The sequence below is a fragment of the Pseudomyrmex gracilis genome, unplaced genomic scaffold (genome assembly GCF_002006095.1).
Source record: "Pseudomyrmex gracilis isolate BER0280 unplaced genomic scaffold, ASM200609v1 scaffold_2645, whole genome shotgun sequence".
Taxonomy (NCBI): domain Eukaryota; kingdom Metazoa; phylum Arthropoda; class Insecta; order Hymenoptera; family Formicidae; genus Pseudomyrmex; species Pseudomyrmex gracilis.
This window is the reverse complement of record NW_018023229.1, coordinates 1-14004: the sequence shown is the minus strand read 5'-3', so window position 1 is coordinate 14004 and position 14004 is coordinate 1. Positions and strand designations below refer to the sequence as shown.

Below are 14004 nucleotides of genomic sequence, written 5' to 3'. Positions count from 1 at the left end.
AGTACGTACTTACTTGTAATAAGTGCGTGTAAAAGCAGTAAGAAAGGAAAATACTTGCAAAAGCGCAACTAAAAGGCTGTGAAGGACGGGATGCAGGAAGCACGATGTGTCGCATGCGCAGTCTCAGAGTCGAATCAATGTTGCGTGTTTTCGCTCGACATCTTGACGTTTTGCAATTGTTCGCCTGATCGTCGCAACTGTTATTTGATGCGAATAATGGCTGCGTTTAGTAGAACAGTTGCTGAGTTGTCGTCTTGTCGACACTCGACGTTGATTAGTTGGTTCTAAAAGTAAGAGCCAATCACGTCCGATTGCTAGAAAGCAACTTGTTTTTACTAAACGCAGCAAATATCATTTTCGCATGCGCAAGTTGCGGAATAACGACCGCATTCGTGTATATAGTTTTATCAAAGTTACTAGACTTCGAGGGTTACCAGATGAAATTATGCACATTCGAATTCCAGCAATCATTCGAGCTTGAAACGAAGGATACCATAGGTTTGTTCGCGTCGCATGCCCCAACGCGCCCTAACAGCAAATTCGGTAGCCTGCACTAGTGCGCACTGAGTGCGACGGAGCGAATAGGAGCATGTTGGGGCATGCGACGCGAACAAACCTTTGTTGCATATCCTAATATCGCGCGTGATTGGGTGATTTTTGGTATGTTTAGATGGACGCGTTTTAATTTTTCCCTACCTCGCCAAGTTCTATTTTTTCGTTGTCGGATCAACCGTCTTTGAGAACATTCGTCGTCTATGGTTGTGCGCCGCGAATGCTCGTAAAATTTACCCGCGTGCCGGTTGTACAAGTTACCTGCTCGGCAAGTGCATTAACGGAAATTGTGCGTTTTGTCTGGTTTTCCTTGGATTAGAGGAATTGACAACGTCGTTTAAGAGGAACGTCGGTATTTTTCAGCGTCAGTAAGGTACGTACGCGAACAAAACGATTAACGTTTATATTGACACAAACGAGATCGTGTTTGGACGTGCAAACCACTTTTCTCTTATTTTCCGACGAGTTGAGTTTATTTTTCCCATTCGATTTACATGACAATAATTTTTAACGAAACAAAGAAGAAAAACAAATGTTTGTACAAATATAAGATATTTAAGTGCTATTTTATGAGTGTCCGTTTCGGTTTTTTTCCGCACTAATTGGATAAGGTAAAAAAAATAAGTTGTTTTATACATAGAAAAAGAATAAAAAAATGCGTGTGCAAACGCATATGTGAAAAACAGAGAGAGAGAGAGAGAGAGAGACAAGAATAAAAGCAGCGCGCGCGCGCCAACATCGATAATTGTGTGGAAAATGGACTTTTTTGTCGGTTTAAACCAGACTTCTGGCGAGTTTTTTTATTTGCGAAGCGTAAAAGTAATGATTAAAATTATCGGGATTGTTGCAATAAAAAGAACAATGGACTGTTGAAAGCGACAGTTTGAAAGCTAGGTTAGGTTATACGTCATATCAATTAAATAAGCGTGCGCGGGAATAATTAAGTACTTATTCAACTTATCAAGATTGTCAATGTACTTAAGCAAATTAATTTACGAGTTTCAAATAACTCGAATACGAACTAAGTTATGCATCTTGCTAAAATAACGGATCTTGAATAGAGGTTTCAATCAGCGATTTGTTGTAATTCTTTATTTGTGCTCATCAATATAACAAATAACAAAGATTGCATAAAAAATATGGCAATTAAGAATACGTTGTTATAAAAACGTGGCGTTTCAAAAGCGCCCGGTAACATGAGTACCGGAAGTTCTTCCTTAAGTTTTAATGGACGAAATGCAGCCTGCGCGATCCTTCCATGCAGGACACATACCGTGCGTAGTTATCTCGTCTATGAGTCGCTATTACAAGCAAGCCTCCTCATCGCACAAAAGAATTTTACGCGTTACACAAGTTAAGGCGTTTAAAGCGTGACACAATCAATATCTTGAAAAAAAGTACAGATTCTTAGAAGAAAAAAAAAATATTTGAAACAAAGAGATCGCAATTTTCCAAGGAGAAAAGTTTAGCCTGCTCATGCATTCTCACCTCTTTCCAAAAGAAATTAATGTGTCACACTTTATATATCTGATTCTCTGTGTGTATACGTACAACTAGTATCTTAATGCTTTATAAATATATGCTTATCACTCTAATCGTAAGGCGTTTCTGATTACAAATTAGGCAACTACAAATATCAAAGTATTATAATACTCGCTATCATTGTTGGCGTGCAATATACTGCACATTGAAATCATTAAACTGGCGTTTTCTATAAAGCGTCGAGATAAAACGTTAGAATTGTTAGATTATGAAAAATTGTACGTCTTCGTCAGAATCGCTTTGTCTTATATCTTCGATAAATAACTGCTATTTTTTTTTTCTTTAATCGCACAATAGCAAACAGTTCTGCAAAATGAGACAAATGATATAAAAATAGGCACGTAATTCGCCTTCGAGTTGGTCATTTCTGGATGCAACTTTCTGCAGTAGTATCATATCCAATAGTTCAATATTTGCGATCCTTTTTAAGGTGAAATTGAAAGAGAGGAACTTTGATCTCTGGATATAAAAATATCATCGGAGAAATTTATTATGTTTTCTGAAACACTAATGAAAAAACAAAAATATTTGAGATTTTTTTCTAAACTGCTTGTTTGAAAGAAGAAAAAGAATCAAACTAGATACGTAAATTGGAAAGTTTGTCAAAGTGTTTTTATCTGAAAGGATCGCAGAAATGTTTTAAACTATCAGAAATGACCTTAAACCTCGAAGGCGTCCCACTGCTACGCTATCATAGCGGCGATCGGGCTGAAACGCATAATCTTGCTGAGAAGGATCCAGGCAACCGATGCGAGTGCGCAAAGAGTGACTCCACCCCATCCCAGATCCATGCTCCACGCGGTAGCGAATCTTCTGGCTTTGAGAACGCCGCGGACAACTGGCGTGCCGATCACACCGTCTTCGGGCACATCCGCTATCGGTTTCGCACCACGGTCCTGCACTCTCTTGAAGTGAATGATCGTCAGCGTGAACAACGCAAACGTAGCTGACACAAAATCCAACAATCAATTGCCAGCTCAGTTTGTTAGGGAGTTATCTTATCGTGACATAAACGTGTACATAAACGAAGCTTACCCGCAAGGAGATACATCACTCCAGTCACAAGCACAGCCGATATCTGGTGCCTGCATAGTCCAAAAAAACCTATTAGCGCAGCACATCCCAAAATGATCAGGCATACCAGAGAACACGAAATACTTAGATTCTGCATCCCTGAAGATGTAAAAAAAAAAAAATCTCCGATAAAGTTTGTTATAAATTATACAATAAATTTTTGAACATGATTTTTGGTTCTTGTTAATAGAAACTTATTTTAATAGTATAAACATGACAAAACTAGAAAACATCTTTTTTACGATAATTTATTCTTCTTATTTGAAACTGGATATAATTATGATACATGCTCAATGTTTTATTGAGTGTATTGGTTTAACTGTGTTGCTTGATATTCACTTACGATTTTGCCAAGCCACACGTGTGTCTTCGTGCGTCTCGTCCGGTGTCAAGTGATTGATACATCTCCGCTGTGGAAAACCCAACTGATCCAGCAGATTTATCTCTTCCTCTATAACAAATATGATGTTATAAAAATGCATTGTTATTAATCTGTTTTTTAAACTCTTACTTATTACAAAGTAATAGTAGTAGTTTTTCTAAATCGATGATTTAAAGAGCACAATATCAAAAAATAACAATAACATTTGTTGTATCTTGTGGAGAAATTCGATAAGTAGCTTTCTCTGAAATTCCATCGAAAGGAATTTACGTGTCTATATTGCATGTAGGTACATACACGTGACTATATTTAGGCGCTACCTTGACTCTGGTCTGAGAGATATCGAACCGTCGAATTATACAGTTTGAACAACACGGAGCATCTATACAATTGCGTGACCGTGATTCTGACTTTTTTCATGAATTTGAGCAACACAATCCTATTATAGACCTTTTATAGATCTAATTCTGTACATGAAGTCGGGGTATAACGTTTCTGTTAAAAGCGAAATGAAAAACGAGCGCAGCATCAATTTTATGCACAAATAAAAGGATAAAAATTTTTTGTTATTTTTGAAAACGAAAAAAAAAAAAGAAATGTTTTGAATGAAAAAATTAATATATAATAGAACAAATAATTAAGTGGAAATTAAATAGAATCGACAAATTTTACTACCTGACAATGAGACACACATGATCCAAATTCCGCCGTGCATCGGAACTAGAAAGGACGGACTCCTGTGACGATTAGCTTGACGATTGACGGAAGACGACTTTAACATTGCTACTTGACCGTCCAAGTACCACTCGAGGCTGACATTTGCGTGATTCAGATCTTCCCTGTTCCAGCTGATTTCTTCCCAATGATCCGACATAATCGCACCGCATAGAAGCCCCGTCGCTTAAACACACAATATCGAAGATTGGTGTAAAAATAAATTTTTTTACTATTAATAAACATAACACATAATGTCATTGAAATGTCAGCCAATAACATAAATATTTTGACTAATAGATAACAGTTTTTTTGAGAGTATAAATTTTCCATTTTCTGCTTTATCTCATAAATCTTTTGTGTCAACTTGATATTAACTTTGGAAACAAGCCTGTGTTAGTAAAATACAATTAAAACTTATTAATTTTAATTTACATATATATAATCTACCTACACACACACACACATCTCATGTAATACGCATTTAGAGAATCAAAAACAGCGCACTTGCATCAGAATACATAATATGAAATTCTCTCGAAATAGAAATCTTTCTTGATTACGGATTAAACTAATTAAATACTATATTTTGTTGACGTACGTTACGTTAAAAAGCTTCTGTAAATGTTCTTTTAAAAAGAAAAAATGTTATAAAATAATAAAAGAGATTAATATTTAAAAGATTAATATTAAAAGATACGCATTTTTGGTCTCTGTGTGATACACATGTTATGAAAAGTTTAATATGGAGAGACGTTTTCTCGCGACACAATAACACATTTATTCTTCGACGCGTCTTTCTTTTACCTGCAAAGGTCAGCACAAGCGTGACGAAGAGGAAGACGAGACGCGGACCGGGGCCACGGGGTACGCGAGTCGGCTCCATCTGTTCTCAGGCAGCGGCGCCCAGGGCGACGCCTGTAAGCGACGCTTTGCGTCTTCCGACTCGTCGTTACTGGCCAACGTGCACTCTTCGTACTCCTGTTTTCTCGGTATCCTCGACACGGACGCCCTCACCCTTTCGCTACGACGAATCGACCGACGCGGAGAGAGCCACCCGCGTCTCTCCATCCCTACCCGCGGATGCTGCGGGGATGCCCACTTTTATTACCTTTTTCTACGTCTTTCAAACTATTTCGACCATACGAACAAGAAATGAAGACAGATATTAAACCCGCATAATAACCGAAAATTGATGTAAACGCGCTATAATTGATAATATTTTGTATTTATATATATATATATATATTTACCTATATTATTTATATTATTTACCGATACTGATGCTCTAAAAATTTGCTTTTCTCTTATAAACAAAATTGATTTAATTTTCAAAACACGATGTGATTAAAAAATTATAGTAATATAAAAAAAAAGCAATTTTTAACAATAATATGTTAATATATACTGTATTGATAAAAAAGTCCGAACGTAAGTTCTTTTCGTAAATTCTTTATACGGAAATCTTTATGTTCTTTATAGATGGCCGATGTTTCGGAGGAAGTGCCGATCAAAGATGCTGCGACGGCAATTTCTCAAGGCAAACGACATCTCTTGGTGCGCGATTACAACTTGGCGGTAGTTGTTCTCGCCCAGGCTTGCGAACTTCTTGCTCAAGAGCATGGCGAGACCGGCGATGAAATGGGCGAACTTTATCTACTTTACGGACGAGCTCTTCTGGAACTTGCGCGCGAAGAAGCGGGAGTATTGGGAGGCGGTGTACCCGGTGAATCCGAGGAAGCTAGTCAGGACGAGCAGGGTGAAGACGAAGAGGACGAGGAAGACGAAGAAAGCGAGGAGATTACCGGTACGGAAGCCAACAGTAGCACAGCAAGTGCTCCTTGCATGTCAAATGGCAAAGATGATAAGGAAGAGTCGATAACGGAGGAGAAAAGCGGAGATTCGAAAGATACAAAGACTGAAAAAAACGAGGAAAGCGAGAAGACGGAAAAGTTCGATAAAACAATCAAAGAGAAGAATAAGCAGAAAGAAGAAATTCCTAGTTGCAGTAAGGATCTTCAAAATGGTGAAGCATCTTGCAGTGGCTTGAATAAAGAGAAAGACGATGAAGCAACAAAAGAGGATGTTGAGAAGGAAAATGATGAAGACGAAGTAAATAATCTACAGGTATTTATATATGTGATTGACACTCTTGATTTGTTTGATGTCTAGTGTACTATACTTTTTGATTACTATTGAGTTACGTTGTTGTCTTGTTTAATATTACGTTAGAATTGATAATAAATTTTATATAATAAATGTTTGTGAGTACGTTAAAACTTTTTTTTATAGATCGCATGGGAAGTTTTAGAACTGGCAAAATTAGTGCTTTTAAAGCGTGGATCCGCGGGCTGGAAAAAATTAGCTGAAGCATATAGTCTTCTGGGCCAGGTAGCGATGGAGAGTAGCAATCACGAGAGCGCGCTGACCGACTTCAAGGCGTGTCTAAATTTGCTAGAGAAGATGACTCCGCGCGACCATCGCGCGATTGCCGAGATTCACTATCAAATGGGAGTGGCGCACTCGATAGCAAACAACTTCGACGCTAGCATCGAGCAATTCAACCAGGCGTCCGCGTTGCTGGAAGCGAAAATTGTGTATCTGAAGACTTTACAAGACGATCCGCCGCAGTCGGACGATCCGTTTTACACGGTCGAGGGCGAGATCAAGGAGCTTCAAGATCTACTTCCGGAGATTCAGGAGAAAATCGCCGATATCAAGGATCAAAAGAAAGAAGCCGACGTGATTAAGAAGATTAAAGAAGAAGCTAACGGATGCTCCAGCAACGCGGAAGCGAAAGCGAATGAGGCTTCTGGAAGTGGTATCGCGTCAAAACCTGTCAGCGATATCTCACATCTAGTGAGAAAAAAACGAAAGGCAGAGGACGAAGAAAGTAATAGTACGGCTTCCCCTTGCAAGAAATCGATGCAGGAAAAGGATGTGGCGTGAGAAGTGCGAATGTCTGATTTGACGATAATTAGAATAATCTAAACTTTGATAAAACTCGAAAATGTTGATATTTTTCTCGAGAATGTAGAGGATTAGTATTTGTTGATGCATAAAATATTGTGTTTTCTACGAGAGCGATGACAGCCTGTCAATCAGTAAATTCATTCCTTCCCTCTCCCCTATGTAGATATCGATAGATAACTTCTAATAGATATCAATAGGAAATTGTCAAGATATTGCATCAACTTGTTATAATTTAACATCTTCGTGAAATCTTGCCTTCTGATACTATAAACTGAACAAAACTTCACACAAAGATTTGTCTGCTTCATCATATCATATATCATTTTATGACTGAAAATAGCAGCTTATATTGGCTACGTTCCGTTATTTGATGGCAGTACTACATCTGTAGTTAAATGCAACGTGCATTAGATTTTCAATACTATCGATATAATAACGGAAGAAGCGGTCGTATCACACAGTTTTTGTCTTCTCTTTAAATCTAATAAATAACAAATCCGTGTCTTATAATAATCCGAATAATATTCAGTATTCATTAGTGTGAGATAAAAAAATCTTAATTTCTATAAAAATAAACTTTTAATTTCTGCACATATATATGTGTAAATGTTTTTTCTATTTTATTCAGCTTTATGTGTGAAAAAATGTTTTTGCATTCATTTTCAATTTTTATACTCCAGCAAATATATTCATATATTATATATAAACATATATTAAACTTTTATATTTTGTTTTATTCAATGATGATTCGCTCGATTAGTAAGGCTGAGTAGTGGAAAAAAGTGTGCGGTAAAACTTGCGAAAGTGTTCGGTATGAAGATATATATCAGGAGAGGAGAGATATTATGGAATTATATTCAAAAGATTTTTTCATTGAAATAAATTTCTGTTATAAATTATTTTATTGTGAACATTAAAATAACGTTCAAAAATGGTATAAAAATTTAAGCAGATAAGAAATGGAAAAAATTGCAGTCAGAAGTTTTTTAAAACAATAATCCATATATCGTTACGTGGTGACGATAGCACGATAATTCTGGAAAAAAATGTAGATAAAATCGTACAACAGTAATTTCATAATAAATCTCCGAAGTAATGACGTATTTATTTTAGTTTATTTATACTTGGTTATAATTTTATATAAAATCATAAGAGAGATAAGTATATATCAGTAAAGTAAGAGATATTAGAATATACTGCAACTTTTTACTTCTCACTATAATTTATTCCTTAATTGAAATTGCATTATATTATTGTGTTGGTTTTTGTAAACTTTTACAGCGTTTTTTTTTTTTTAGTAGCGACCGATATTGAATCAAAGCGATTAATGACCGTCAATTTGGCAAATCGACCAAGTGTTTGATTTACCGAAGTAACGTCAATAATCGCTCCAAGAACAATTCTATCTATATAACAATCGAAAACGCTATTATTAAATTACTTTTATCAACAAGCATTTTAACGATACAAAATATATAATGATAATCGATCTGAAAAACATTTGTGTTTAAAAAATTGCGTCTGCTTATAATCTATTTTAGTTTATTATTAGTTGAAAAAGTGGGTGGACATACGTGCAGCACTGTTTTGAATTATAGATATAAGAATTCAAACTAATAGTAAAATGTATGAATCATATAAATAAATGTTGAAACTTTTTATATGCGTGTAGCGGTACTTTATTAATCTCATTTATGATTAACTTATTTTCCAATTCTCATCATACGCACGTATACATTTTGATACGTGTTATACGCTTTATCTCTCTCTCTTTCTCACACTCACCATATAGGATTCGAACAGACAGAAAACTCAAAAAGACACATTAAAAATATCTAAAAGACAATAAGACATTTTTAAATCGTCTTTTAGAGATATGCTGTGGATATGTTATTATATTTTACAATTTGATTTTATTTTGTCATATAGTAGACCGTGGCGCTTGCAAACAAAAAAGCTTGCTACAATGTGGTCGCACTCTTAGTTTTCTCTTTGCTTTATAGAGAGCGCTCGAATTCAAACAGCTTTCGTGAATCGGCGACACTAGCACATCAATCGGAGGAAACATGTGACACGTGATTACCGATTGAGTGCTTGCGGATTCGAAGTTAAACGTATGTACATACCAGCACGCACATATAAGCGATTAGAACATCGAGTTGTGTCAAATAGAATAAGTAGAATTTTAGGGCATTTTTTTACTAAACACAAGTGAATTATTATACAAGATAATCGAGCATTTCTGTGCAGCTAAATCGTGTGAGTATAAATAAATAGGAATAAAAATATGAATGTATATATATATAAATATTATTGAAAGTTTTGATACATGCGTGTGTGGACAAGATTTATATTGAAAACAATTTTAAATCATATATGTATATACTCTTTTTTTAGTGTCAACAAACGCTCTAAGTAATATGGCTCAAGAGCCATGCACAAAAAAGCAGAAATTTGAAGAAACTCCCATTATATGTGAAGGAAAAGCGCAGATATTGGTTACTGATAAAAATGTATTTTACAATCCAGTTCAAGAGTTCAATAGAGATCTCAGTGTGGCGGCATTGACGATATTTGTCAGGGAATATAATGAAACACAGAAAAATAAGAAAAAGAACAAAATTACCAAGTTACTTAATGCAAATGTAAAAAGAGAAGAAGAAACTTTAACGGGAATTACTATATTGGAAGCTTTGTCTGCGACTGGTTTGCGCAGTATACGATACGCCAAGGAGGTTGAGGGCGTCCGACAGATATTGGCCAATGATATCTCTCGGAAAGCAGTAGACAGTATCAGTCAAAATGTCTTACACAATGGGGTTGAGAGTTTGGTAATACCTAATCACGAAGACGCTACTCTTCTAATGTATCAGCATAGACAAAATCGTTTTGACGCAGTCGATCTGGACCCATACGGTTGTCCTTCCATATATCTTGATGGAGCAGTTCAGTGCGTATCCGATGGCGGTATCCTTTTGATCACCGCTACTGACATGGCTATATTAGCAGGCAATGTTCCAGAAACTTGTTACTACAAGTACGGAGCAGTTCCTTTGAGAACAAAAGCTTGCCATGAGATGGGATTGAGAATATTACTGCAAAGCATAGCGTCGTATGCGGGACGTTATGGACGCTATATAGAACCGTTATTGTCTGTTAGTGTTGATTTTTATATAAGAGTATTTGTCAGGGTCTTCACAAGTCCCGAAAAATGCAAAGAGAATTCCAACAAACTAGGAATGGTTTATCAGTGCAACGGATGCGAGAGCCTCACCTTCCAACCATTATTAACAAAGAAGCTTGTCAATGGCTCGAAATGTAGCTACTCATTGCCAAACGCACCTCCAGTAGACCAATCGTGTAAACATTGCCAACACCAGCTGCATATGGGAGGCCCGATTTGGTTGGGTCCTTTGCACAATGAGAGATTTGTGTCGGAGTTGTTGTGTAATCTGGATAAGATGGAATTGGGCACATCGAAAAGAATAGAGGGTGTCTTGAGTGTGATACACGAGGAACTGGATGACCCTTTATATTACAGTATGGATCGTCTGATGTCCGTAGCTAAATGCGATTCTCCGTCGATATTAACTTTCAGGTCGGCGTTGTTGAACGCGGGATACAGTGTGTCGTATTCGCACGCGAGTAGAACGTCCATCAAAACGAACGCGCCGAACGATGTGATATGGGACATCGTACGTGCTTGGGAGAAAGAACATCCCGCGAAACGAGAGAAGATGGCTGAAGATAGTCCGGCCGCGCGAATACTCAACGCATCGTCCACCACAGAAATTTCTTTCGCTATGCACCCTCTTGCCAATCCGATCTCACGAAAGAAGCATCTTTTGCGCTTTCCGCAAAATCCTACCGCAAACTGGGGACCTGGCGTTCGTTCCAAAGCCAGGATCAATCTCGAAAACGAGAAGTCAAATTCGAAAAGAGAAAAAAATCAATATATAGTTAGTAAAAAGAAATCTGCTATGGAAGAAACGGTACAAGAGTTAAAAATTTAAAACAATGAACTCAAGAAACTTCATTAAATGTATGTATATCTCATATATATATCGTATGTATATATCTCATATACATCAAAACAGGAAATATCGTATTGTTCTTTGGAAGAAAAAATATTCAATGACACACATATATGTTCTTTCTTTCATTTATATATACGTGTATCTTTTACAGTGTTTTTTGTGATTATATGTAATGCATTGTATCACTGTATTGTTGCAAATAATAGACATATTATTTCCAATAAGATAGGTTTTTTACCATTTTTATTTACAATGTCCTAGTTTACAAATGTTCTACAGAAGACTTAGTGCGCATAAATTTGTCGCTTAACGTTCACTAAAATATTTTCTATTAAGGTTTTTTATGTTTCTTTCCCACGGAGAGGTGGAAAAAACTACGATAAAACTACTTCTTATTTATTACCTCAGAATACGTTTACGCTACTGATCATATACAAATTCAAAGCAACGATTAACGATAGCTTATTTTTAGCACGCTTTTGAAACAAGTTTTCAATAACTACATTCGGCATTGCAGATCAAAGACGTCGGAGATGCAAAACCCAAACACAAATAAATAAACTAATCGACTATTGATCAAATACACAAATTTCCGAGATACAAAATTTTTACGTCTCTGATTTACAATATCGAAAACGGTAAAGGTAAATAATAGCAAATTATTGATCGCTTTACTATGAAACTCGACGTTTATTGCTCGTGATGTTTTTCTAGATCTATTGCAAAATATGAAATTATATGTAATGGCAAACACACGTACGTTTTATAAATGATTTCATACGAAATCTTATTTATTAATAGATCATCATATTTATCAATATATGAACAGAATTAATAAGTTTCCCGCTTTCACGCACATAGACTCGCGGACACCACAAATATCTTTTTCATTTGGAATTTTAAAAACAAAACTGATATATGCTTGAAAACTCTTCTTTAGCATAAAATTATTGCAAAGTATATACATTATTACATTTTACACCATATATAATAATATATATACATTACTTGTATTATATCTTACTATCCTAAACTGCACATGTAAAAATCTTGACTATTTGCTTGTAATATCAATTTTTCAGCGTTATCTTATCTAAATTTATCTATCTCTTCAGCCAAAAGAAAAAACTCATATAAGATATTGATTATTGCCATCAATAAGTATAGATTGTTGAAATTACTTTAAAATATGTTTTACAAGGAAAAGACCAGAAAATTGTGTAATAATTGAAATCACGTACAAAATCACGTAAAAAATTATTACACAATTTTCTTGTCATTTTTTGGTTCTGAAAATCAATATTAGCCGCCAAAAGTTGAATCACTGCTAAATGACAAACAAAATAAATAATACGTCATAACTTTCAAATCACATACATGTACACCGAAGATTCTATGGAAAGTCATCACACACATACAATCATCTGTTACGTCATCTAAAAAAAAAATCGATTCGAAACTTGATCACAGAATTGTTAAGATCACTACTTGTGAGACGTTATCATATTGTCTCTGTATACTTACTTACTTACTTACTTACTTACTTACCTACCTACCTACCTACCTACCTACCTACCTACCGAGATATATGTTTGTTTTCCCACATACTTCTAAATACAGTTTTCTAGGCTAATGCTCAATTTCTTCACCTCTAGATGAGTTGTCAATAATTTTAACTAAAAAGATAAAGTATATCTTTTTGTGTGTTTTTATCCAGAGGATGACTATTGGGAAGTATGAAAAACTCGGCAGTAACTGATTAGAGACGTGAATGACGCGATAAATATGTGCGGTCGTTACGTAAGAGGTATTGAATAAATAGCATGTAAGATAGATTGAAACAAGTAGTGAATGCTACGTGTGTGAAGTCACAAGTCTCAGAATTCAACGTGCAATATCGCATTGGTGTGTAAATAGAATTTGATGTGTCTCAAGGCAGAGAAAGCTATTGTAAGTAGAAAAAAAATTTTAACTCAAAATATTTCCAAAATTCCAATAAGTTCTTTGCTCGATAACGTCTCCAGTGTGGAATAATTTATTAATTTGCAAAAGTAGTTAAATCTTTGAACTTCTTAAAAACCAAAACTCGAGCTAAAAAAATAGCTAGTTGTCTAAAAACAGACTATAAAAATAAACTTGTTTAAATTTATTTGTTGTTTTTCTATTCATTAATAGCAGTAGAACTTTGTCACACACTTGCTTTTTATTTTCGCTGAGAAAAAACATCGTTTCGTAATAATGGCTGAAATTCCAACGGTTACGTTTTACAATGGACATAAAATGCCGATGCTTGGTCTAGGAACTTACAAGGTACGCGTCTCAAAACTGCGTTCTGATATTCACTGCCAGTATATTAAAAATTTATATTTCGCGTCACATGTCCTACAGATTTACAGTACCTACTGGTAATGAATTTCGGAATGCAGCGTATCTATTTGTATATGTGTTTTATGCCTTATTTGAAATGATTTGAAGAGAGATTCGACTCTGAGACTGCGCATGCGACACATCGTGCTTCCTGCATCCCGTCCTTCACAGCCTTTTAGTTGCGCTTTTGCAAGTATTTTCCTTTCTTACTGCTTTTACACGCACTTATTACAAGTAAGTACGTACTNCTGTCTAATACTACCCGCTTTCCTAAACTTAGTAGCATCGGTTCGCCCTTGTTGGTGCCGTCCGCTGGGCACACGGCCGGTGGCCGCCATTTTTTCAGATTTAACGGTCAAGTAA

General features: G+C 35.8%; 3 protein-coding genes across 3 annotated transcripts; 2 read left to right on the top strand and 1 right to left on the bottom strand.

Annotated features, from left to right (window-relative positions):
• Window positions 1–598: 598 nt before the first annotated feature.
• On the top strand, window positions 599–7849 carry LOC109862921 (nuclear autoantigenic sperm protein). The gene is made up of 3 exons (XM_020443091.1): window positions 599–925; window positions 5747–6391; window positions 6557–7849. The coding sequence occupies exons 2-3, from the start codon at window positions 5747–5749 to the stop codon at window positions 7211–7213; spliced, it is 1302 nt and encodes a 433-aa protein (XP_020298680.1). The 5' UTR covers window positions 599–925; the 3' UTR covers window positions 7214–7849.
• Window positions 1274–5454, bottom strand: LOC109862922. The gene is made up of 5 exons (XM_020443092.1): window positions 5072–5454; window positions 4226–4450; window positions 3512–3619; window positions 3130–3267; window positions 1274–3040 (listed from the first exon to the last, which is right to left on the bottom strand). Exons 1-5 carry the CDS (start codon window positions 5148–5150, stop codon window positions 2778–2780), a joined length of 813 nt encoding a protein of 270 aa, XP_020298681.1. The 5' UTR covers window positions 5151–5454; the 3' UTR covers window positions 1274–2777.
• A 1462-nt stretch (window positions 7850–9311) lies between the features above and the next one.
• Window positions 9312–13490, top strand: LOC109862923 (probable tRNA (guanine(26)-N(2))-dimethyltransferase). The gene is made up of 4 exons (XM_020443093.1): window positions 9312–9494; window positions 9635–11918; window positions 12992–13224; window positions 13450–13490. Exon 2 carries the CDS (start codon window positions 9658–9660, stop codon window positions 11248–11250), a length of 1593 nt encoding a protein of 530 aa, XP_020298682.1. The 5' UTR covers window positions 9312–9494; window positions 9635–9657; the 3' UTR covers window positions 11251–11918; window positions 12992–13224; window positions 13450–13490.
• The last annotated feature ends 514 nt before the right edge of the window (window positions 13491–14004 follow it).

What these genes read in the sequence shown, in the direction of transcription:
- LOC109862922 (XM_020443092.1), bottom strand. Translation starts at nt 5,150, where the DNA reads ATGGAGCCGACTCGCGTACCCCGTGGCCCCGGTCCGCGTCTCGTCTTC. An exon ending in CATGTGTGTCTCATTGTCAG is followed by an intron (nt 3,620 to 4,225) that starts GTAGTAAAATTT and finishes TATTTGTTATAG; the next exon opens with AGGAAGAGATAAATCTGCTG. An exon ending in AGTGATGTATCTCCTTGCGG is followed by an intron (nt 3,041 to 3,129) that starts GTAAGCTTCGTT and finishes ATTTTGTGTCAG; the next exon opens with CTACGTTTGCGTTGTTCACG.
- LOC109862921 (XM_020443091.1), top strand. Translation starts at nt 5,747, where the DNA reads ATGGCCGATGTTTCGGAGGAAGTGCCGATCAAAGATGCTGCGACGGCA. An exon ending in ACGAAGTAAATAATCTACAG is followed by an intron (nt 6,392 to 6,556) that starts GTATTTATATAT and finishes TTTTTTTTATAG; the next exon opens with ATCGCATGGGAAGTTTTAGA.
- LOC109862923 (XM_020443093.1), top strand. Translation starts at nt 9,658, where the DNA reads ATGGCTCAAGAGCCATGCACAAAAAAGCAGAAATTTGAAGAAACTCCC.